The sequence below is a fragment of the Zonotrichia albicollis genome, chromosome Z (assembly GCF_047830755.1).
Source record: "Zonotrichia albicollis isolate bZonAlb1 chromosome Z, bZonAlb1.hap1, whole genome shotgun sequence".
In the NCBI taxonomy this organism is placed as follows: Eukaryota; Metazoa; Chordata; class Aves; order Passeriformes; family Passerellidae; genus Zonotrichia; species Zonotrichia albicollis.
In genome coordinates this window covers 31885779-31911274 of record NC_133860.1, presented here as the reverse complement: position 1 = coordinate 31911274, position 25496 = coordinate 31885779, and the positions used below count along the sequence as shown (strand labels likewise).

Here is a 25496-nt window from a genome sequence, read left to right as displayed (position 1 = left end):
TTCCTACCACGGACAGGACTGGGGGGCTCAGGCCCTCTGCGGGGGCGCTGACAGGAGCCTGGCGGTGGGTGTGCGTGCAGGCACATCCCTGGCTGTGGGTGTGTGAGCAGGCACATCCCTGGCCCTGGGTGTGCGTGCAGGCACATCCCTGGAGGTGTGTGTGTGTGCAGGCACATCCCTGGCAGTGGGTGTGTGTGCAGGCACATCCTTGGCGGTGGGTGAGTGTGCAGGCACATCCCTGGCAGTGGGTGTGTGCGCAGGCACATCCCGAGTGGGCTCCCGGCCCGCAGCTGCAGAGCCGCGGCAGCGCTCCGGCTCCAAAGTCGCGCTGCTGCCCTGTGTGTTTGTTCCAAGGTGCAAGACACTGTGCTGGCAGCCCGAGGGCCAATCCCTGCCTGCTGGCGGGCGGCTTATCTCGACGGCTGCCCAGCCGCCCCGAGGGCGCGCCGGGACCACGGGGAGCCTGGCCGGGCTGGGGGGCCTTTCCCTCGCAGGGACCGGCAGCCCCAAGTCCCCCTCCGGCGTGGCCCTCGGAGCCGAAAGGCATCCGGCCGCCCCAAGGCCCTCCCCGGGTGGGGGCAGAGGGGCTGGTCTGGGCAGCCCCCGGCGAGCAGGCTGCTCCCTCTCGGGGTCACCTTGCCCTGCGTGACCCCGCGTGTCCCCCGCTGCTGCCACTCGTCAGCCTCCCGGCGGGAAGAGGCGAGCGCCAAGGGCCCCAGGTTGCCCTGCCCTCGCAGGTTTCCAGCGCCAGTCACAGACCCTCCAGAGTCGGAGACTCCGTCTCCAAACTCACCCAAGTGAGAGCGACTCCAAGAACTCACAGGTCAGACCACCGGGCAGAAATGATACCCCTTCTCCCTCCCGCCCCCCGAAGCGCCGTACCAATCCTCTGATCCTGCATGAAAACACAAGTGTTACTGATCACACAGTTTAAGGTAGATTTCATATTTATTTAAATATTTATCAAGTACTCAAAAATGTATTACACTTGAGCATACAAAATGAATCCAGTTTCTAATCAGGATGATTGAAATCCCTGTATTAGATTTTAACATTTTTTAATGTTCTCTGTACTGTCGAAATGGTTTGTCTATAGCTGAGCTTACTCAGAGTGGGCTGAGATGGTGAGGAGGGAAGGAAAAGAAGGTTATGTTAAGAAAACATTGCGGTTTGGAGTAACTGACATGCAAACCAACTTGTCTTTGTCAGACTGAAAATCTCTGTATGTTCCAGTCCTTAAGGGTGTTTTAAAGTGAACCTTTGTCTTGTGCTGCCCGCGAGCACTAGGGAGCACTTGGATTGGAGCAAAAACAACCCTTTCCCATTTTTTTAATTTACTTCTTTCTACTTTTTCCCAAAAAATCGCCCACATTTCTAGCTTTCACCACCCTCTCCCCCGCAAATTAAAAAAGGAAGAAAAGAGGGAGTGAAGAGAGGGAAGTCGACAGAAAATAAGGAACATATTCGTGCAATTTCACAGCAATATCCCCGACAGAAATATCCCCACAACTATTCCTCCTGCAGCATTATTTAATTGTTTTGACAGCAGACATTGATAAATAATGGTCATACTTGACTTGTTAAGCAAAAAGCGTCCCTTTTATCAGGAGCTTATACTTAAAGTACAGGTCACTTCAACAATCTCAACAACGAGGCTTTGGTATACAGCACTTTCTTTTTATTATTTTTAAAAATAGCAGAACTCAGCAAAAAGCCTGAGCTCTCAGTTCTTTAGATGTCTTAACGTTATGTCTGATCATGCCTAGAGTAATATCACTTTTAAGGGCAAGGGATGGGGTGGGGGAACAAGAGACTTTCTAACGTTATCGATTGAAAGCTAAGGCATCCAACTAGCCCTGATACAGTTGTTGAAACGGAAATTTACAAGCTGGTCGTTAATACTTGCAATAAAATATCACACTCCTTTTATTCACTAATGACCGGCTTTGCATGCAATATTTTATTTCAGGTATTTTAGCTGCTAACCTGTAAATATTTAAAAGAGGGAACTTTGTTCATTATTTAATGTTAATATTATTATTATTATTATTATTATTTCTATTCCAAACGCTTATCTAGTGAAATAGTCCTGAAGATATAATAATTCTACATATGGCGCTTTTATTTCACATCATATTTAAGGAAAGAAAAAGGACAAAAACACATAGAGTTAGACATATAATTCAAAGACCACGGTACAACCTTTTCTTTTTTTTTTTTCTTTTTTCTTTTTTACTTCAGCAAACAAAAAAAATAGTCAACTGACATGAAAAGTGGCAAGTTTTCCGATAATAAATAATAAATTACTTTATAATTTTGCAATGCAAGAGCAAACAAAAGGAGTGATTTTTTTTTTTTTTACTTGTCCTATTTTCTTTTTTTACTTTTTTTCCTATTTTTTTTTTCTAGAGAGTGAGAGATAAAGAGAAAGGAAAGAGAGAAAAACAGTCGTTATAACCAATGACTATACACATCTCTGGGGGAGGGGAAGGTTCTTGGGCGGACACATTTCAAACACAATCCCGAGACGCTTTGTGGCAAAATAGAGGTATACCTTGTTGCAATGTTTTTATAAATTCGCCTTTAAAGAGGAATTCAAAAACCTATTTTTAATCGCATCACACTTAATAGGGGGTGGATCTCAACCAAACAAAATCAAAACCCCGCTACAGGCATGCTAGAAGAGACCCAGGATAAACCCCTTGTTAAGAGTCAACTAAAAACAACATTGCAAACCAATGCAGCTCCACCTTCCTGCAAGGAATCTTTCAGCAATGCAGGGCTGAATCGTCTCTTTCCTGATGATGGAAAACCTACTGGAGCTTCTTTTGGCAAGGCTATCCCCAATATAGAAACAGCACCATTCGGAATGGGAGGGACCGGATAGAAACTCCCTCTACCTTGGTTTCTCCCTAAGATGTGCAGTCAAATGAAAAGATTTCCTTTTTTTTTTTTTTTTTTTTGAGATCCACGAGTACAAATCCATTATATTTGGAAAATGTCTTTTTGATACTTCTCTGACAATTGAAAAGCACGGGGTTTGTGGTTCTTTTAAGTATTTTTTTTTCTAGTAAGATCCCATGATTGTCTTCACAGTGTTGCTACCATATTACCTTGTCTTTTCAAATATGACTCCGTTCATCTCATGGAGCAGTTCCTTGCTAGGTTCCTTACAGGGTTGTTAAGTATTCTTTCCCCCTAAATTTCGAAGTCCCAACACGTTCACTTTCCCACTCTCTTCAACAGGGTTGAGGGTAAGGGCAGAAACAACAACAACAGATATTTGAATGAATGTTCCTCATGCCTCAATAGGACTGGCTACCATGCTGTTGGGTGTATCTGGCAGCTGAGAGGACATTGATGCTACTTCACTTCCAGTAGAATTGGAACCAGGTCCTCCTTCTGAAAAATTAACCTGCCAAAAAGAAAAAAAAAAAAAAAGAAAAAAAAAAGAAAAAAAAAAAGAAAAAAAAAAAGGAAAAAAAGAGAGAGGGGGGGGGGGAAAGAAGAAAAATAAGAAAAAGAACTGTTGCTACAACTGTAAAACTCAAAGAAAAGTAGCACGCAAAGAAGAACACAAAAATAAATATACAAGGCATGCAGCCAATAGGCCTGATACATCTGCACAGGAGGCTGTGTCACTGCTGGTTGCTCTGTTTAGCTTCCCCATTGACTTCACAGGAACCTTCTTCAGGCCTTTGGCCAAATCACCAAGAAAAAGTATATTAAAAAAAATGGAAAAAAGAAGACTGAAAAAATCAAGTAAATAAGCAAACAAACTTATTAATGAGGCCTCCTTCCCTGCCTTGCAAGAGTGACAATCCCGAGAGGATGTTCTAGTAAATTATGTAGGAGTGCATGTGTTTTCTTGACATGAAACTGAAAGATTACTATTTTCCCCTTTTGTGCACATACCAAAATAAACCTGGAAGGAGCATCCAGGAGCAGAAGGCATTTGAAATCAGCCATTCGCTTTCATTCCTGATTCGAGGCTGGTGCTATCTCTTCTTAATGAGAGTCTGTTTGATAAAAAAGGTCACACTATTCCATCTTAATGTGCCCCGCTGCTCCTGTTAGTTTAGGAGTAGTGCTGGGAAAAGGCATGACTTGAAGGGTGAAGCTTTGTTAATCCAGAAGCATTTATTTGGCACCTATTTAGCTGGCCAATTCTGTGATTAAGGCCCTTTCCAGATTAGAGCCGTGTCTTGAACGGCCAATGAATGGTCTGTTCCTTCCACTATTCTTTAATTTAGCTCTTTTCAGTATCACATATTATGTTGAATGTATATCAATATTAATTTGTCAATCTAATGGTCTATTTACTTATATATGTATGTGTATTTGGACTATCCATCTTCCATCCTGCCTTTTTTTATTCCCTTTTTTGAACAATTTAATACAAAACCTCACTGCATCAAAGATTTTTAAAGTCTTGTATTTTGTTAAGGCACAGTAAGTAAAGCAACCAGAGGAGATAATTTTTTCTCTCGTCTGATGGACAGCTTGATTAAAGCAGGAAAAGCAGTGGTTGCTTTAGATGTAAGAGGATGCAAATAGCCCTGCTGCTGTGCTACAGTTTCCTGAGCAAGCATAGTGTGCCAGCGAGGGGAACGCACTGCAGATTGCTGTTGGGCAAAAGAAAAGGGATTCTGCAGGAGAGCATGATACTAAACCGAAAAGGTCTGAACACAGTGCTAATTCAACTACAAACCTTTGTCTTCCATCACTTGGTGTAAAAAAAAAAAAAAAAAAAAAAAAAAAAAAAAAGCCCAACAGATCAAAAAAATATTTGCATGTTAATTTTTCATAATTTTTCATTTTATTCTGAATCCCTGAAATACTATACACAATGTACCTTTTTATTTTAAATATCTGATTTTAAGAGACTTAGGCCAGGAAACTGACTTAAGACTGAACTTCTCTCCTTAACTCACCTTGTTGTGCCTAAGTGTTGTTGGTGATATGGTCCCATATGGACTGCCAAGTGACATAGGCATAAGGAAGTGAGTTAAGGACGGCATTTCTTCTAAAAGGTCTATTTTGATCTGGCTTAAGGTAGTTTATTAGATGACTCAAATTTTTCTCCTAAATATGCACTAGCAATTTCCTCTCCAAAGAACAAACACTTAATGTAAGCTATATATGTGTACAGATTAATGTGTATATATGGATACATAAAGTTATATCTAGAAGTACATGCTTAAGACACAGACTTTGATATTCTAATTAAGAGGTCATATTTGTCTGACAAAACAAGGGCCGTGGCTGACACTAATCATGTATTTAAAATTCATCCTACAGCATAAAGGCAAAATCAGTCTGAAGTGGGAGGGGTGAATTCTAGAAACTGCTTTCACAGATATAAGTACAATTAAGTGACATATAAAGAATGCTTCGGTGAAGTGCTTTCAGTTTTCAGGAGCGTGCAAGCTATTATGATAATGAAGGCCTGACCTGAGTCCGGCCTTATCCAAACTCACACTCAACTAAGAAATATCTCTGCTGTACACTAAGATCGATTTTGCACCAACCTCTGTGAAATCAATTCAGTTCTCTGCTTTTCAGATGCAGTCGTGCACGCCTTGCAATTTCTGGAAAACCCATTAATCTGGATTTCTTGTCTCTCTGAGAGCATCTGGCACCTGGAGTGAATCGCCCATTGCTCTGACCCGGGTACCGGCTGGCTCGGGCGGGGAACCGACACTTACTAGTTGCTGAAAAGCAGGTTGGTCTATGTCACTCTGCAATGCGAAGTCACTCAGTACTTTCCAGGGCGGCTGGTAACTCTGCACCTCCACGGGGTTCGCCTGCAAACCGCCGTCATGTCTCTCCGGACTAGCAGCCACCATTGGAGTTCCTGTCATCCCTTGGATATTCTGTAAACAGCCCGGCAAAAGATGTTAATGAGCTTGGTTAGCTTTATTGTGTATAAACGCTGAGTCAATAAACTGCTTTCTATCTTATCTATACGGTCGCTTGTATTTGCTTTGTTAATCTGCTGTGAATGTCTTACTCTATTCTACTCTGCGTCAACCCGTTTCTACTCGCTGCATTTATCACGGTGGAAGTTTACTTTCTTTCCCTTTAATCCTCCTATTCGTCTCAAGGCATATCCCCTCCGCCCCAAGCTCTCTTGAACATGAGCACTCGGTGTCTCGACTGCCAATGGACGTCTCAGAACGAGAAACGGCTAATCCCGCTCCCCTCTGTAGTTCGCGTCCAGTCTGGCTTTGTTTTGCGTGACCTTAGCTGGATCGTATATCCAGTGCACAGCAAACCTGGGGCACGTCATTAGCGCGCTCTTTCCAAAAAAAAAAAAAAAAAAAAAAAAAAAGAAAGCCCCCCCCAGCCCTCTCAGTATGCCCTGTGGTGCAGGCACAGTGGACAACATAACTCCAAGCCTCCACAATTGTTCAGGCGAGCTAATAACACCGTGTTTTATTGCATTCCAACAGGGTAAAATGAAACTCCTTAAATTCCACTTAATTAGGCAGCCTTATGAATTAATAGTCATTCTCGGGTCAGTCAATATACACAAGGAGAGTAACAGACTCTTCTTCAAGTAGACTTACAACAACAATAAAAAAGGAACAAATTTGGCGTAAAATAGAAACAGATAACTTGTTCTGATAAACCCAGTGCATGCCGCTTGTTTATATCACCCATGCATACATCTGCAGAAAAGAGCTCTACATAGATATAAGTATATATAAATTAACCTGTAAACACTATGGTAATTCCCAAAAATTTGCATTGCCTTTGTCTTTTTCTGCAGTAAGTGCACTGACCGATACACACACTTTGTAGGATGCAAAGTGCTAAAAAAAACCCTCTTATTTTATTTTTACCTTTTATTTTTAACTATTTTTATTTATGGATTTACTCCTGCTTAAAAACACTGAAGAGGTCAAAGGCGTCATTTTCTCGCTAAGAAGCCCTTTGCATGTGCAGTATAAATGTTAGACGAGACTAGGTTTATTACATCCCATAAGCTCTGCAGGTCTCATTCATGCTGCAGAGAAGTTAGTCTAAGCTACTGCGTATTGTTAGCCCCACAAATTCTTAGTACGCCTAAGCAGCCTAAGTCGGCTCCTCGCTGTGGTCTGTTTCTATTGCACTGACAGCAGAAACTAACGGGTGATGGCTAAGTAGTATCGTTTTCTTTGTTTTCAGGGAGATCGCAAAAAACTAAGCTTTTCTCCTTGGGAATTAAGGCAGACACGGACAGAGGCTGAAGCCACTTACAGTTTTGTCATTGGGTTGCTGCTGCTGAAGTTGCTTCATCATAATGCTCCTTTTTTTGTCCTTGCATCGCTTGTTTTGAAACCAAACCCTGATGACCCTTGGGCTGAGGCCAGTCATTTCTACCAGCTGCTCTTTCATGAGGGCGTCAGGTCTGGGGTTGGCAGCGTAGCAGGTCCTCAAGGTGTGAAGCTGTTTTTCATTCAGGACAGTCCGGACTCGGGTTGTCTTCTCGGGCTGCTTATGGACGTGGGGCCGCAGAGCTGGCTGTCTGGCAGAGATAGGTTCTGCTGTAAGGGAAGGGGAAGGGAGGAACAGGATCCCCATGAGTAGGAAGCAGGGAGTCTGCAGAGACTATGAATCTAAGCTGGTGGGACAGGGGAAGGTGGCGGGCGGGGGGGCGGGTGATGAACCCTCTTTCAAAGGCCACTCAAGCACTCAGATCTATCGGAGCTGCTGCAGCCTCCTCTGCTTTATGCACTGCTGGAGTGACTGACATTTCTGACTCCACAGACAATTAATTTGCAAAAACAAACTACCCCCCTAAAACCCCTAATGACAGAAGCTTGAACCTGTATGAAACTTGACAGGGGAGGGCAAGTTAGCTAAGGTGTATGTGCGCTAGGAAAGGAGCAGAAGGGTTTTATGTATTTACTTCCCGACAAATCACCAAAACAGAATTTTGGCCCTAAAATTAGTGAAAGACTACTTCTTAACTTAATCATAATTCGGGTCTGCTTCTTGTATAGTGAACCTAGCTCATTTTAGCCAGAAGCAGTGATAACGTACAACAGCTCCTGGCAGTTTGACTCTTCCAAACCAGAGCAAAACAGGCCAAATCCTCTTCACCATGCTAATGGAAAAAAAGCCCTGGGAGAGCTCCGTATCTCAAAGCCCGGGAGATGAGATTTATCTTAAAAAGTGGAGGTGATAGGTGCATTTGCTTATACTTTGGATGAATAATTAAAAAATATCTATCTAGTGCTTTTAAAAGGAGAGCATGCCTACCAAGTCGCAGAAACTGCCAAGAAATGCAAAACTACAGATGGCATCACATCAAGAGCTCTAAGGGTTCCTGTTGTTCTGCAATTCTTCTGTGCGTTGTGTAGCTGTAGCTATTATGTGTAATCTGACCCAGTCGAGGGAAAAATAAAAACAGTATTTGTTTTGTTTTGGTTTTTTTCCTCAAACTGTTTAGCTAACAGTCAGAAGTGCTCGCTTTTGTGCAGTCGGGTTCCGACTTTTCTAATTGTAACAATACATCAGTAAATGCGATGACGACAATATGAAGGCTTCAAATCTTATCAGTATTGTACCTGCCGACACACTAAGCCTTTCAGAGACATGGCACAAACACGATATAGGAAGCACAGTCTCAGAATTCTGTTCGGACCAGTTACGGGAGTATTTCTCCGTATATATAGATTTGTCACCTGAAAGCAGCTCAGAAGAGGGAAATGAGGCCGTTTTAGAATAGCTGTATTTACAAATAACTTTCCGAGTCACAGTCACTTGCATAGCAAAAAGGCTGGCCAAGCTTGTATTGTCCAGCCTAGTCAACCTCAGAGAAGTATCCCTTCCTAAAGCTAAGGGTCTCTGAGTGCCTGACGTACCCGTCGAGAACTAGAAGTGTGAATGAAGTTGTAAGGTGGGCGACTCTGAAGTTACAAGGCTGAGTTTTGAGATGAAATTCTCATCAAATTACATGAAACGTTTCAAGAAGGCAAGAGTCACTTTAAAAGGCAATCACCGAAGATTAGCTTGTTGACAGTTTTAAATTACAGCCTAAGCGCCAGCCTGTAGTTATGAAGTCTATCTCTTTTCAGACCCTACTTCCTCCAGCGCCCAGAACAGCTCCTCCGCTCGCTCCTGAGGCAGCGGAGGGCTCTGAAAGCTCAGACCTGCTCTCCGCAGCGGTTCGTCCCTCTCCGGCTCAGGCTCAGGGCTGCCCCGGGCAGTTCCGCGCTCGGAGCGCGGCGCGGGCAGGCGGAGGGCAGGCGGAGGACAGGCAGGAGGGTAGGCAGGCTGGGGGCGGGCGGGGCGCGGCCCCTGCGCAGGTGTTCCGCCCCTCGCCTCCGCCACCGCGGGCGCTCCCCGCGGCAGCCGGGCCGGCAGCAGCCCCGAGCGTGGGGCGCGCCTCCGCTACCGCTTCTCCGCGGGCGCGCACGCTGAGGCCCGGCTCTCAACGGAGGCGCGGGACCCGCTGGGACCATGGGGCTCTCCCCGCCGCCCGGAGGGGGACCTGGCATGGCCAAACCCCGCGGGTTTCCGCGGCCCTGGGCGCGGGCGGTACCTGCCATCTGCAGCGGCCGAGCGGGATGCAGGGGGCTGAGAGGGTCCCCGCCGCCCAGGCTGGCCCTCTCCACCACGTCGTGGTCCGCCCGGCAGAAGAGGCCGTCCTCCCGCAGTGCGAATTCATCGCCGGGGATGAGCTGGCGGCTGCAGGCCACGCAGCGAAAACACTCGATGTGGTACACCTTGGCGCGGGCGCGCATCACGAAGTCATTCTTGCTGAAGCCGATGCTGCATTTGGCGCACTTGATGCCGTATAACCTGAGCAGGGCCCAGCCCAGAAAGAAGAAGAAGGGAGGGAAGCAGGGAGAGCACGGGAGGGGGAAGGGGGAGGGCAGGGAAGGGGCGGGGGGGGAGGGGGGAGAAAGGAAAGGGAAAAAGAAAGAGGTTTTCACTCCCGCTCGTGGGCAGCCCCTGGCCCCGCGTAGACGCGCCACACGCAATCCGCTGCTTTAAAAAGCATGGAAAATACAGAAGCCAGAAGAGAAAAGGAACAAGCCGGATTCACTCTCAGTCGGTGCCCTGAAGTCCGTGCCATAAAAGGCGGAGTGGACACAAACACACCGGTGAAAGAGGAGAGTTGGGAGGCAGAGGTGTAGGAAGAAACAAAAAACCGGCCCCGTTTCTTCCCGAGGATATCCAACCTCTCCCTCTTGCCCCAGCGCTCGGGCTGCTGCAGGAGTGGGGCCATCCCTGCCCTCTCCTTGCCTCCTCACCTGACCTAGCCTGGCCTGGGTCTGAACTAGACTGCCCGGGCACACCAGGGGAAGGCGAGACTGCCGAAGCTGCCCTCCGTGACACAAAGGTGCCAGCTTCACCAAATTGTGATACTTTTCGCCCGGAACCCACTCAAGACTTGCGCCGCTTGATGTGTGTGCGGGCTGCCGTCAACTCAGCCCCCGGGACCCAGCAGGGGAAACTGCCAGGGCCGGCTCTCTTCCCCTGGGCTCCTCTCACCAGCTTAATTTAATACAACAATATAAGCATAACACACGTCTCCTCGAGCTTACACGTACAGCAGCGTAAATCCTCTCTCCCGCCCCCAACAAAAAGGCAGTTTCGGTGCTCTGACTCTGCAGCTTGTCTCTACCTCCGCGTCCCTGCCCCGTCTCTCCTCCTCCTGACTCTCCCACCTTGAGCCGGGGCTCAAACGCTCTGATAGGAATGGGAGGGCAACCTCTCGCTGACAGCCCCACAAAGCAAATTATGATTTTCTGAAGTGGGTGGCGGGCTCCTAGTCTCCCATGGAGGAGAGGACGACAGCTCACCCGCCAGCAGACAAACATAAGAAAATGCTCCAACTCTGGTGTCGTACTGCACACTCTGCCGTCTCCCACAGGATGCTTATTAGCCAGAAGTCCTTGATACGATTAAAATTAACACCTGGCCACAAATGTATGGGTACTTGCACTGAAAAATGTGCTGGTACATAAACTGCGAAAGCTGTTCCTAAAACTGAGCTACTATTTATCCCCACCAATTTCCTCACCAGTATACTTCCTTAGAGAGACAGTCTGTAATATATGCTTGTGAGTATACACTTCTTTAGCTCTTATGGCTATAGAAGTGCACTAATCCTATGTTCAGAACTACATATGCCCGAATTACACAGTTTTGAGAAGGAAAAAACACAAACAAACGGCTGAACAGCAAAAGAACAGAGTGATCGTAAAGTAGGTGCATTCATAGGTACAAAAGTTGCACAGTGGTTGCCCACAGGTTTGACACATAGAGATTGGCTCATGGTCTAATTCAAAGCCATCTTGCATGTAATGTACTTTTTCCTTTTTAAATTGTAGCAAATTAAATGTATTCCGTATTAATTTAAAAGAGCTGATTTTTTCTTCTGCTCAAATTTCTTCTGCTTAGTTCTATAAAAAGGTAAGTGAACACATTTTGGTCCAAATGTTTTCCTTTCATTTGAATTTAGAGAAAGGACAACATTTAAGAGAACGGTTCCAGCATTGTTTTAAAAGTAAAGAATTAAAAAAAGAAAACAAGCTCTGGCTTTCGCCATTTTAGAACTTGGAGAATAATCTCACAATGGCTTGAAGGAATGGTCTGCTTATAAATTGTGCACTAGAGAAGGAAGGAATCGAGGGTTTTATTTCAATTCAGAATTATACAGAAATCAGAAGATATCTTAGATGGCTAGGTGCTTTCCTTCCAAAATTTTCTGCAGAAAATAAAATTGTTCATACCTCAGTGTCACACAAACTTATGATTTGGCAAACCCAGTAGGCGACACTGAAACGGATCAGCATGACCCAGGAGCACAAATAATAAACACACTCGAAATTCCTCCTTTCGTTTCTCTATAGTGTCAGCATTGGCAACTCTCACATTTTATCAGTTACCAGATTTTAATGTGAGGAAGGAAGCGGTTCCATTATCTAAATATACCCAATTGTTCGCGAACAGATGATGGGCAATTTGATCTGCTCTGTCTAATTCATCAGTACAGATAAGATAAGAAAGAAAAGCCAGTCAGATATCACCAAAGGGGCTAATATTTAAAAAAGATTAAATGTCAGTTATTTTAGCTAAGAAACATTTCTGTCTAGGTTTTAACGTCCCCGTAAAAGCATCCTCCAGTCCGAAGGAAATTTGGGGGTTGGTTTTGTTTTCTTTTTGTTTTTTGTTTTTGATAGGCCTAGTTTAAGAAGGAGTTTTTTATTTTTTTTTTCCCCTACTCGTGTATTTATGTTTACGGCATACATGCTTGAAGTGCCTTTCTTTTGAATGCCACTATGCCTGTGCAGAAACAGAGATGCATTTCTCAGGTTGTCCTAGAAAGTGATCAGTTCCATGTTGATCATAGTGTCTACGCTACTGAAAATATTATTCGTTATCTACGATTCTCCCCTTGGTTAGAATCACAGGATGCATTGCCAAAGTCCTCTGAAAGATCCTACACGGTCCCGAGCCTAGTTCTAGGAATACAGATATCTGCATTTGAAAAGAAGAAATAAAAAAACTTCACTACTAACTTTTTTCCTCGCAGGTCTATTCATGGGAAAACACATAAAGGCATACCAATTATCTTTTACCCGCTTCCTCACAGTTTTCCCTCTTAATTTCTCGGTCTAATTTATAAAGTTAAAAAGAAAAATAAAATCTCACCGAACAATTAAACAACGTAAATGGCGTACCTGATATAATCTCTTTTACAGTAGGTTTTGCCATCCCTAACAAAGCACGTACAGGTCTCGTCCAAATACTGATTACACTCTGCACACTTCAAACACGCCGCATGCCATTCCAAATCCGGAGAAACCCTCAGAATATACTGATCGTGAATTTGATTGCCGCAACCAACACATAGGGAAATCAGACGTTTTTCTGAAATGAAAATAAATACATGATTGACTAACCGTTTACTCTCCTACAGAGATAAACACACTTTTAATGTCATTCCCTTATAAAGCATATTGTGGGAGCATTGTTTGGTTTCTGCCTTTTTTGTTTGTTTGTATATTTGGGGGGGGGCGTTTGTTGGGGTTTTTGAGGTTGTTTTTTTAAGGAATATTACACTTTTGGATGGTAATTGTAGTGTGCCATCAAAACCTTGCCTCCCTTAGAAAGGAAGCAGAACATATGCTAAAAATGCAAATGTGAAGAATCTTTGGGGTGAAGGTCCTAATTTCAAAAACCTTGCACGGAATCAAAACTCCAAACTCCCACGTTGTTCAATTTTTATTTTATTGTTGACTTGTTTGAACGCCCTGCCTTACGAGGAGAGTACCTATGTGTTTCATTTCGTATTTTAAGAGGCTCTGACTGGAAAAGATGAAGCATGGTGGGGTGCACTTCCCACTGAGCCCTTTCCCTCAGAAGAAGGGAATCGAGGCTTCTAGCAAGAACAAGCATCATTACGGTCGTCACTTGCTCTCTTTTGCAAGTCTAATGTTAATATTCCTAGACCGACTAGGTGCTGGATAGTCAGACAGCCTCACCGCAGTCTATCACGAGAAGAATTTAAGGCTCCTTCGTTGGAGATCCCAACAAAATCCTGTCTGCTCCCCAAGCTTTAAAAAAGAGTAGGACCCCAGGCTGTTAACATACAAGGCTACGACAGAGCAAGCATGCAGGCATGGTAACAAAGGCACCTTCTCTACCATTCAAATGAAGTTCACCACTTTAGCAGTTCGTCTGCCTGAGACGATTACAATAGACAGCACATTTATTCCAACAACGGTAAAGATTCCGCCTTACTTTTTGGTGGGTCTCCCATGTCTCCCATATCTGTAAGAGGGTGTAATGTCCACAGTGAAATGGTGTACGGTTTCGTTTTAAGACCCCAAAGTAGGTTTGAAAGCTGTCGCTAAAAACAAGAATAATAATAATAATAATAAAAAAATAGAAGTATTAACAGAGGCAAAAAAAATAAAAAAAAAGGAAAAAAATCGAAATCGGAAAAAAAAAAGGGGAAAAAAAAAGAAAATGGTACAAAACACCACCGGCGTGGGAGACACTGTCAGGGCTGCGGAGAGAGAAGGGGACGCGCGGTGAGGCACGGCGCGGGGCGCGGCGCCGGGGGCGCGGCGGGGTCCGTCCACGCGTAGCGGCGCGGGCGCGGTGCGGAGCGGTGGCGGCGCAGGAGCGGCGCGGCGAGGCGCGGGGCGGTGTGCGGTGCGCGGTGCCGGGTGCGGTGCGGAGGCGCGGCGGTGCCGGACTGGGCGCTGGCGGCGCGGGCACTCGCCTCGCCCTTATCTCTTACTCAAACTTCTCTGCTCCAACTCAGCCCGCTCGCCATTGGCGCGACGTCACGCGCGGGCACGTCACGCCCGCGCACGGCCATTGGCTGCGGGCCGCGCGGCGCAGCTGCCCCATTATCATATTTCAGCGTCTGGCGGCGCGGCCGCCCGGCTCGGGTTCGCGCGGCCAACTTTTCCTCGCTCCTTATTTGTATTTCCCTTTATACTTTCGGCTTGTCGCTCTCCTCCATCGCCGTCGCTTATCTCCCGTCACACCTTTCATTTTCCTTCCCGGCCCCCGCTCGGGCTCCTATACCCCTTCCCCCGTCCGGGCTTGCTGCGCCACATGCACTGTTTCCATATGGATATTTACATATACATATACTTATATACGTACACACATATACCTATACATATACATATGTCTATATTTGTGTGAGTATATATATATATATATATATATGTATGCATATATATATGTATGCATATATATATGTGTGTGTCTATATATGTGTGTATGTGTGTATATATATATATATATATGTATGTATATATATGTAATTTTTTTAGTGGTGGTGTTAATCCAACTGTTTTCCTCCTGAGCGTTTGTCTTTCCCCGGCGGGTGCCACGCTCTGCTTTGCCCAGGCGGTGATACCCCTGAAGAGGGAGGGTAGGGCGGGCTGTCTGAGCACGACCCCAGCCACGAGATGGGACTGTTTACTTTTCTCCTCCAGCCTCTTTCTCTTAAATTCATGGATAAAATCTGCAATATTTCTGTTAAACACAAGATCGAAGAAGGTACGAATATTTACCTTAAATTGTCTCTCAAGAACTTCTGCTTCTCTCCAACAAAGAGAATCCCTTAAAGTTCTTATTATTAAAAAAAAAAAAAAAAAAAAAAAGAGAGAGAGAAATAAGAAAAAAATAAGGGGGGGGGGGGGGAAAGGAAAGAAAAGAAGAGGAGGAGGTGGGGAGAAGTGGCGGATTTGCTGTCGGAGCGGACCTGCGGCGCTGCTCCCTGGAGGCGATGTGGGGAGTCCTCACCCGAGAGCCGCGGCAAGGAGAGGTGCCGTGCGCTGTCCGCGCCTTCGTCTGCGCAGCGGCGCACGGCGCCCCTCGGATTCCAGAAGGCAGTCATCTGAAAGTTTCCCAAACTGGGCAAAACGCATCTTAGACAGAGCCACTGCTTTCTTTGTGTGTGTGTTTTTCAAAGGGCAGATTCCCCTTCGGCTACTTGGTGACCGCCCTTCAGTCTGTGCAGAACCGTACCCGAGCACGACTGTCCCAGGCTCTTCGCACATCCCCCCTCCACACCCGGATTTAAACGTTCCCTTTGAGTTTGTCTAGATCCCATTTTTGTCTTCTGTTCCATATGGGCTATTATACCGCCCTCATCAACGTAGGGTAGAAGTGCCCTCCAATCACTGTTCATCAGGAAAATATACTTGTTTTCAATGTCCCATGTTTGTACGAGGCAACTGAGTTTGGGTCTAAGAGAGGCAAAGCCATATTCATGCAGAATAATTTTCCACAGGGATGTCTGATTGGGATGAAACAGCCAAGAAATAGTTCTGAAACTCGCATATGCTGCTGAGAGAGCTACTAATCAATGGACAATCTTGCATTTCTAACTTACTTTGCAAGATGTTTTTCTTTCCGAAGCTGAGGGAACAAACACACCCTCCAGGTTTATTTCAAACAAGAAGCGGGACCCAGTGTTGCCGCTTGCGGAGATAACTAAACTGCCCTGAAATGATCTCAAGATAGTGTCAGGAGGTAAAGATATGGTTGTAAACACGGGCACACAGCTAATTTACATATCCGACGTTTAAATAAACGGTGTGCTATGCAACTCTTCTGGGTGATCACTTCCACACCCAAGAAACTGGAAGTATACAGATATATGGGGGTGGTTATTTACATGGGTATATAGAAAATATTCTGTATACGTGTAACTACGAATACTTAGGCATTTAGGTATCAGAGTGGTAGCTGTAATTCTCTGTGTTACTTAAGCAAAGCAAAAAGCAGTTTGGAAGACTTCTGAGCCGGGCAGCTTCGGACAGCCTGGCACAAGTTTGGGGCAGACCGCCTGTAATAGCCAATTTCACTGAAATCCCCAGCTGCAGGGTCGTCCCTGCACCGCTCTCTGGGCCGGGTGCGTGCGGCGGCGCCCGGTTTCTGCTCGTGTGCCTGCCGGCCCTGCCGCTGCCGGCGGGGCTGGTGCGGTGCGGAGCTGGCGCGGTGCGGGGCTGGCGCGGTGCGGAGCTGGCGCTGTGCGCTCCGCGGGACAGCGCGGTGCGGGGCCGGCCTCCCGCCGCTCGGGGCGCGCAGGCTGCGCGGCGACCTCTGCTGGCCGCGGGGCGAGCGAGCGCGGCCCCGCGCGGCGGCGGCGGGCGCGTCTCGGACCTTTTGTGTCCTTCCTCCCGGTGCGCTGCAAATGCCATCCTCTAGCCCTCCCCGAGGGGCACCCCTCCTTCCGGCCCCCACCCCACCACCTCTCGCCGGGGTGACCTCGCTTGCTGCGAGCTGGAAAAACGTCCGAGTAATTAAAAAAAAAAAAAAAAAAAAAAAAAAGAGTCACCCAATGGCTAAGAAAAAGAAAATTCCAGGATTTTATGAAACTCGAAGAGAGAAGGTGTTTTCCCGTACTGCGTTCTAGGCATTTTTTTCCCGCTTAGATGTTTGGATATATTTTTAAAACATGACCTGCTTAAAGTACAGCTCCTCCCGTACTTGAGATAACACATCTTATTTCTCACCGTTAGACCCTTGATTGAAAATAATTCAATCTGATTGAAATTCTATTAACCCCCACAGCCTAACTTTTGGTTTAACTACTGCTTCTGGGAGAGGTGACTGCATTTTAAGCTTGATCGTTGCAAATGATGTGCAACAAGAGAGAAACCTGTCTCCGCCCCACAAACCAGGATTGGGAAAAAAGGAGGGCTTTGATCAAGGGGATTTTTCCCCTCCCGTGCTACTGATTTGCTTACTGTGTATTCGATTCGCCTTACCAGTAAGGCGAAGCTCTATATTTAGCCGGCATCAGAATCAGGTTTAAGGGAGTGGAATAATGAGTGGAACTGCCAGTTTCAATGAATAAGGTATTTAGAGGAAAACCCTGGTGAAGGATATCACTATACACGTGAATGGGAAGACGTAAACCGAGATTTGTACATATATGAGACGCTTCCGAAAATACATGTTTTTTCCCTCCCCTCTATCGTATTTATTTACTTTAGGGATGGGGGCTGGGAAAGTCTGCTAAAAGTCGGTGACTCTACACAGAAATCAATAGCTTTCATCACGTTGAGGGGCTCAAATGAGATTATATGCATTCGAGGGAAGGGAATGGGGGCAAAAAACAAAAAACCAACCAAACAAAAAAAGCCCCCACCAACAACAAAAAAAATCACAACCCCCAACCCAACAGCGGCGATTAACCCTTTCCGTCCTGTAAAGAACTGCTATAAATTCTGTCCTGGGTTTGCTTAGTGGCAAAAACTAGGATGGTTTCCCAGGGGAGACAAAAAAAAAAATCAGCTAAATCAGCCTTGGGAAATGATTAAGGAGGTGTTGCTGGTTTCGGAAGAGAGGAAGTGGGTTCTCCAGGGGCTGGAGAGAAGGGTGAGATGCCCTTGCTGAGGCGGTGCCGGGCTGCGGCGGCCGTGTGCCGGGTGCGCAGGGACAGACAGCCAGGGCTCCTTGGCCGCCCCTCCGGCGCTCGTCGCGTTCAGCGTCCCGGGGTTCAGAGGGGGGACCTGGCCGCAGGACACAGCGAATCTCCCGCTCCGGTAGGAAGAGCTGCTTTTGTGCCACGCTACGGCGGTGGCTCAGCGCAGCTTCGCCAGTCGGGAGGGCAGAAAGCCTCCTTGAGTCTGCTCCGGTTTAAAACTTGAGGAGCTTTAGACCAAAAAGATGCTTTGCTAGAAGTGTCCGGAATTGAGGTTCCCAGAGGTTCAGATTTCCCCTCGTTGTCTTGCGGAACGTGGTGAGGAGCCCGTGCGGTGGACGTGCGGAGAGGGGAAGAGGTTTCGCACAAGGCTGAAACTGGAAACAGCTCAGCGGGGAAATCAATCACGAAATGAATTAGCTGCTCCGGGGTGTAGGCTTTGACTCATCTAGAGGTGTGCGATCTTTAATCTTCAAGTCTTAGCTACTGCATGTGAGGGAGAAGTGCACCTTAACAGCACTAAATCTATCAAAACAGAAGAAAACCTGTCAGTGGGCTTCTTCTGCACGCCCAGGAAACCCTCCTGACTTTTAATAATACAATCAAGCTTATTAAATCCCGCTACTGCTTAAATAAAAAAAAAATAGTAAAAAGGGAAAAAAAAAAAAAAAGGAAAAGCAGAACGCAGCCACCCTTTCTCTCCTAGAACCTTTCTCGGAGTTCAGGAAGACTCGGTGCGTCTCCTCAGGACTGACCGGCATCACCGCAGCCGCTTTTTCATCCAGCCAGAATTGGACACGCTGGCATGGGCAGCCTAGGCAGGGGAGTAAGGTCTTTGGCAGGTGGGGAAAACAAATCCCCGCCAATTCTGGGGAGGGAAAGGTCCTCAAAAGATGTTAAGGAAGTGTCAGAGCGCGGGTCGGGCCGAGGCATGGAAAAGCCCAGTTTCCCGTCAGCCGAGTGGTGCCTGGCGTTAGCGCCGGCAGCCCTGGACGCACATGGGGAGCGAGGCAGTTTGGGGATGTTTATTGCTTTAAACTTTCCCCTTTGTTATCTTCCTAGTGTCAGGAAGTGTTCGAGGACAGGAAATACAGCGGCGATTTTGTCTCCGGGGTGAACAGAAATCTCAAGGCAGGGAGGGAGTTTCAGGCCCACTTTTAAGTCCCGGCTCTGATGGGGATTACCCTGGGGTCCCGCCAGGGTAATCGGGCCCTTTCGTTCCCCTCGCCGGCCATGGGGCCGCAGTGGGCGGTGGAGGGGAGGCAGCGACCCAAGCCCGGCCCTGCCCCGGTCCCGAAGGGCGCCCGTCCCACATCACGGATCAAAACTGGCATGCGAGAGGGGAGGCCAGCAGGGGAATAACCCTGTCCCTCAAGAGTCTATCCTGCCATAATGAGCGTAGACGACACCCCAATTCTACCCCCTCCTAAACAGGATGATTCCCTTGGGAAATTTCCCTCTCCGAAATAGCCCCAACCAGCATCCCGCCTTAGTGCTGGTAGAATGGTCTCTTCTTCACGTCCCAGGAAAACAGCCCACAGCCCCTTCTCTGGAGTGTGGCTTTGGAAAGGAAAAAAAGCCCGAAACACCACGCTGCCCCCACCTATAAAATTAATAACGCCGTCCTCGTCAGCGGCAGTGACCAGAGCACGGCAGCAGAGCAGCAGCCGGGGCGGGCGCGGGGCGCCGGCGCTCTCGGGGCCCACGGCCGCCGCCACGGATGCGGGGGCGGCAGGGAGGCAGGGAGGGTGGCAGGGAGGGAGGGAGGGATGGAGGAAGGACTGCCCGTCCTCGGCACGCCGGGACCGGCCGGAGGGCGCTTGGGTGCGCGGCACACCTCGCCGGGGGGTGCGGGCCGCCCGCCCGCGGCCGAGCGCACCGGAGAGCCGCCAGCCCGCCTGGTGCCGGCGGAACCCGCTGCCGCTGCCCGAAGGACCCGTGCTGGCAGCGAAGAGCCTTCCCTGGGCGCGGTGCGCTCGGCCCCGGCCCGCTCCGGCAGCGGCTGCGGCGGCGCCGCACCGAGTCCCGATGCCGCCGTGCGGGGGAAGGCGCTGCCCGGCTGCCTCTCCGAGAGTCTCGCCTTCCTGCCCTGCGCCTCCCTGACCTTCGCAACGGGCTTTCAGGAGGTAAAAAAGACAACAAAACAAAAAACCACCAAGCAAAAAGCCAAACACACACACACAAAAAAAGACCCCAAAAAACAACTTGACGGAAAAAACCACCCACCCCCCAAAAAAAAAAAAACAGCTAAAAACAACTAGAAAACCCAACTAGACTCAAACATCGGCAGCGAACACCAAACAAATAAAGGAATATAACAACTGTAAGACACTAAGTTTCACAATTAGTCTTGTCTGACGGGCAGCGATCTACTTTAGACGCAACAGAGGATCTACCACCCATCTTTGTTCATTATAAGGTGTATTTATTGCTTCTTAAATGAACATAAGAAAATTGACAACTGCAACCAAAACTGAAAAACCTTCCATGCGTTTTAAATCCAAACACAGAGTTATCTACATGGAAGTTAAAGAGGCTATGTTAATCAGCTGAGGATAGTCAATACATGTAAACAAAAAATTATGTCCGGTAAAATTGGGTATTACTGCTTAGATCCTTCAAATAAATCTGGTAAAATTAACAGCCAGAGAAGTAGTAGGGACACCCAAAAAGGAGACCAAGTCCAAAGAGGGAAAAGTTAGAATTCATTCATCCAAAGACAAGATCATTTTGGCAGACTATCTCAGCCACATATACAGTTCATTATACTTCTCAGGAGGAGAGGTTGCCTCACTACAATAGGAAAAAATAAAAACAAAATCAAAACAAAAACCGCTGAAAAGGATTTGCATAATGCTAACACTGCAACTTTCAAAACTGCAGACACAAACTTGTTAAAGTGGCTACGTACAAAATAGGAGAATCCTAAGTGAAAGGTAGTGCAACTAGAATGTTAGTGGGATGAATTAAAGATGGACTGTGACCCTTTGTACAACATTTTTCATGCATGAAGGCAAAAGCAGGGTCTGTGGAGGTGAGTTTTTATGTGTTGTCCACTGTTCAGTGGTCTCTCTTTTGAACAGGGGCAAATAAAAGCCATCAATAAATAATAACTCTTACATTAAGAACAAGCATGCACAATATACTTATGGCTTAGCATTTTTTTTCCTGCTAATGGGACATGTGCCATCCATTATGTACGAAGATGAAAGGCATATCATACAATGTGGTGGAATTGGGTGTTGTGTGTATGTAGATAGAAAGCAAGTCAGAGTATTAATGCAATAGGTACCACCAATACATGTGTTACATGTTTGTGTCATTCATCTGGAGCATATAATCATTATTAAAGCTACTTGTGGTTTCCTTTGTATTTCTCAGGATCTCGTATTCCATCCCAGCTCATGACAAGAAATGTACCATGACTAAGTGTGGCAAGAGCTTGAGATGCCTGTCAGCGTTTGTTCTCTCCCTCTGTAAGGTGTGTATTTCTGGCTGTATGGTTAGCTGCATCCACATATTGTGACTTTTCCAACTGTGTTGCACACAGCTTCAGTTTCCCTGGGTAAACAAACATGTACTAGGTGAACTTGGCATCTGAAGATCCTGCAGTGCAATGTGTGCTTTAACAGTTTCATTGCCAAAAACACGTGTGGCAGATAAGGAATTTTTAAATGGTATCAATTTCCTATCTACGCATATAATGTATTTGAACTGCAGGTCAGGGGAAATTTGATGTCTTTAGGACAGTTTTTCAGTTTGCCTGTAGGTTGTCTGTTGTGCACTGGTCCACTCAGTTTCATGACATGTTGGAAAAGAAAGCAAAACACTTTGAAGAAGGCAGGCCAGTGAAAGTGTTCTAACGCCGGGACCATACTCAACATGTACTCTGGGCAACACTGCAAGGGCCATGAGTAAAGAGGTGGTGTCATTCCCACTCTTGTCAGCGGTACTAAAATGAATAGAAGGCCTAGGAGGGAGACTAGATATGATCTGATCTGAAGACCATATGCATCTGACCCATGTTGTAGGATAAAATGTATGGATAAGGAATGGTTAAAGTGAAAAGAATGTGATGTAGGAAAAAGATAAAAAAAAGATGAATGTGGCTTTAGGGGTGGGAGATAAATGTGTTGAGCAAAAATGTATGGAGGAACAAACAGAATGACAGAGGGGCAGAGGTGAGAGAAACGTTTAAGAAATTTAATGCAATGTCATTGGAAATTGAGAAAATAAGAAGGGAAGAAACCAGCAGTGAAGAGAATATAAAAGAAAGAGCATGTCAGAATGAAGAATGGAGAGAGGGAAGATGGAGGCAAGGCAAGAAAATAGAAAGACAAAACCTTCTTTCCAGAGTGTGTTTGTAATTGACACTGAGGCTGTGACAAATCAGATGCTGCCACTAATGATGATGATTTGACACTCGACTGCAGAAGTTTTCCAATCGCCTTCATAAATATATTTTTCTGTTAGAGTACAATCAGTCTTAGTGTATGTGACAAAGCATGGTTATGCCTATATTAATTTCAGCATAGTAATTGTTTACTTTCTTGCCATTCTTGAATTTGTGTAGGATTTCTTTCTTATAATAAAGGAAATGCTTTATGTTTGTTTGTTTTGTTTTTAAAAAAGCACTTCTCTTATAAAAGAAAGTACCCACTAAACCTCCCTCCCCAAAAATGTCTCCTTCTGTAACTCCTGTAGGTCAAAGAGGACCCCTGCTCCACATATGTGCAGAAACTTGCAGGCCTATAAAAACTTGATGTGAATCAGCACTGCTCCATTAAAGGTCAACTACAGCTGAATCAAGCTACTCTTAAAAGGCATCTACCAGAGAGAAGAAATATGATACAGACAGGATCAGTATAGAAAGATATAGGTATTAATCAGAGTAAAAGACAGACAGCAAAAGCAAGAAAATTCTGCCAAGCTTTGATACTTTCCCACTAATATGTTCAACAATGGCCTTGTACCCTACACACTCTGTCTGGCTAAGGTCACGTTGAACTTAGCTATGCCAAAGGAAGCAGCTGTCAACTGCAGCACATGGCAGATGGAGAAATCTTATCAGATTTTTAAAACATGAAATTGCTTTTTTTTCTTTAATTTAGAAATTGATTTGCTATGTGACATTAGAAACACTTATGCTGGCACCACATGTTGCAATGAGGCATCTTCTACCTCTGTGTGACAAGATAAAAATGTTTTTATTATATGTGTATATTTTACCATACTTGGATTTTCAGAAATGTTTGGAGTCAACCTTATTTATCTGTTTCAGACCTCCTTCCCCTTTATCTAGGCTGTGCTATAAATATTATTCTCATAAGAATGAGTTTGATAACATTGGCTGATGTGGTGAAAAGGAAAAAAACAGTTTTATTTCAGGAATTATGACACGAGGTCACAACAGGTGAGCAGAATAGTCCTTCCTCTCTTTCAAATCTCTGCTAGAGAGCTGGCCTGTATTTCTTGGTGGAGCTTCACCAATCTGAACAGTTTATAGAACCCGTGATTCAAAAATTCAGCAAATGGCTAATAGTTTAAGACAAAAGATTAGGTATTCCAGATGCATGAACCTCCTCAGAAACACTACTGAAAATGGGCTTTGAATTAACTTTATAGCAAGATGGAATTGTCTGCTCAAAAAAAAAAAAAAACAAAACTCTCCACAACTGTTGATTTTGCAGTGTCTCAAAGACTCCACAAAGTCATTGCTTCGACAAGTCATCTACAGGAGTCATTCAAAAGTTTTTGGCTAAGGAAAACATTGAGTCAGGCAATAATCATTATAAGCATTTTACAGATGCACTGAAGTCTTCTTTGAGTAACAAAGGGTGAAATTCTGCTGTCAATATCATCGGCTTATTGAAGAGGAGGCCTCTTGACTTACAGTGCGACAACTGGAGATACTTATCAGTTTTAAAGACCAAGCAACATAACCTCTGCATCTTTATGTTCCAGCAGAAAAATGTGTTTCTAAGGTACCTCTGTGTGCAATATTATACTGGAGCATAAACTTTAATATATATTAATCAGATATAAAGGCAAATAGTTTTACATGAATTTTGATCTGTGAAAGAGCTAGATCTACAAATCTAGCAGGTGTTCCTGCCCACCAACAACCAGTTATAAAGTGAAAAAAACCCACAAAAATTTAGGATAGTACTTTCTTCCTTTGACTCTGAGATAATTTATTATGCAAGTGGACCCTTTTAAGAGCTCTGTTTATAAAGTGGTAAAGCATTTGACTATTTCTAAGAACTCAAGTAAATCCACTGTTATAAGAGGCCTGTCTGAAGGCAGGTTGTATGTGGCTTCCTGAGTCCCTGACACCTTTCATTCATTCACAATAATTCTCACTTATTGTCATCACTACAAAAGACCAATTATAGTTGTTTAGGGTGAAATCTTACTCCATTCCTACAGAAGAGGAAAAAAAGTATTTCTGAAAATCACCAGCTTGAATTGTTGAATTGAGTTAATATCTCTCCTCTTTTGGAAGTGTTTTTGTTTATATAGATTGGGAGCATCTAAACACACTTTGCATCTGGAGTCCTTTAAAAATTTAAGAGCTCAAAAGGAAACACAGACGTGTACTTCAGAAGGGCTGCTCCTTGGCTGAGGGAAATAAGCGGCAATGGTTTTCTGGAAATTGTTTATGGAAAGTCAAGAGGTTCTTGCAACTTTCTCCTCTTTTATGAATGTTTCAACATAATTTCCTGTTATTTTTTTTTTCTTCCTGTGAGTTACTCTGACTCAATAGAATTTAATGGAAGAAAAACAAATTATTGAATGTACATGAACACAGCTTGAATTAATAGGATTATCTGGAATAGAGAATATGACTTCTCTAAAACTGTTGAAGTTTTGAAGTCTAAACACCAAAATTCTTACTCAGAAGATCAATGACATTGATGGCGATCAGGCTACATGTATATGTAGATTTATTCACTTAACCTCTTTTATAAATGTTTCAGTACACAGTTCTGTGACAGAAACTTTAGTCAAAGCTGTTATTTTACTCAGGTCAATAAAATTTTCATATGAGAAAAAACCCACATGCTTAAACACTTAAATATTTTTTCCATCTAATATACATCCACTAGATATATTTTTTCCCCCAGAAAATAACAAAAATTAGTACATCATAATCATTGGAATGCTGTTCATCAGAAGCTGGAAATATCTTGCTCACCTATGTCCAGTTACAGAAGCAAAATTTACATAAGCTTCACAAAATTTTACCTAAGACAAACCAAATTTTTTGCAAATTAATTGACAGAAGTGTTTTTATAGAAAACATGAAGATCACCAGAAATTACTTACAGACAGTTAAAATACTGTTGAAAATTTAATGCTTATGCTAAAGTATATCTTAGAAAAGAAGAACAATTTTATGAGTAATTTATTTTTCTAGTTTATGTTCTGATGACATAGAAACAAAATGGAATGGAGAGTGTGAGAGTGAAGAGAAATTAAGGGATGCTAAGCACAAACTGCAGTCTTTTTCAAAGAAAGGTGTCTTGTGACTAGACAGTACTAGCAGAATTACGAATAACTAGGATTCAAATAGTAGCGCAGCAGA

At 45.0% G+C, this 25496-nt stretch overlaps 1 protein-coding gene and 1 long non-coding RNA gene across 4 annotated transcripts in view; one reads left to right on the top strand and one right to left on the bottom strand.

Moving 5' to 3' along the window:
* LOC141727065 (uncharacterized) overlaps nt 1–5735 on the top strand; it is a 116348-nt gene extending 110613 nt beyond the window's left edge. Inside the window, exon 4 of the long non-coding RNA XR_012578071.1 lies at nt 5566–5735. This is a non-coding gene — a long non-coding RNA (uncharacterized LOC141727065). The remainder of the gene's footprint in view (nt 1–5565) is intronic.
* Nucleotides 2902–14279, bottom strand: ISL1 (ISL LIM homeobox 1). Of its 3 annotated transcripts, none has more exons than XM_074532656.1 (7): nt 13995–14279; nt 13750–13858; nt 12687–12876; nt 9536–9795; nt 7246–7529; nt 5709–5876; nt 2902–3415 (listed from the first exon to the last, which is right to left on the bottom strand). In XM_074532656.1, the coding sequence occupies exons 2-7, from the start codon at nt 13775–13777 to the stop codon at nt 3299–3301; spliced, it is 1047 nt and encodes a 348-aa protein (XP_074388757.1). In that variant the 5' UTR covers nt 13778–13858; nt 13995–14279; the 3' UTR covers nt 2902–3298. The 3 variants fall into 3 exon arrangements, with proteins under 3 accessions (XP_074388757.1, XP_074388755.1, XP_074388756.1); XM_074532654.1 differs by having other exon boundaries at nt 7246–7532; nt 13995–14277; XM_074532655.1 differs by lacking the exon at nt 13995–14279 and having other exon boundaries at nt 7246–7532; nt 13750–13962.
* Nucleotides 14280–25496: the final 11217 nt, after the last annotated feature.

Bases quoted from the DNA above. Each gene is read 5' to 3' on its own strand.
- ISL1 (XM_074532654.1), bottom strand. From the start codon at position 13,777: ATGGGAGACATGGGAGACCCACCAAAAA. The intron at 12,877-13,749 runs GTAAGGCGGAAT...TTTTCATTTCAG, and splicing joins CATGGGAGACCCACCAAAAA to AAAAACGTCTGATTTCCCTA. The intron at 5,877-7,245 runs GTAAGTGGCTTC...GGCTGTTTACAG, and splicing joins AGCAACCCAATGACAAAACT to AATATCCAAGGGATGACAGG.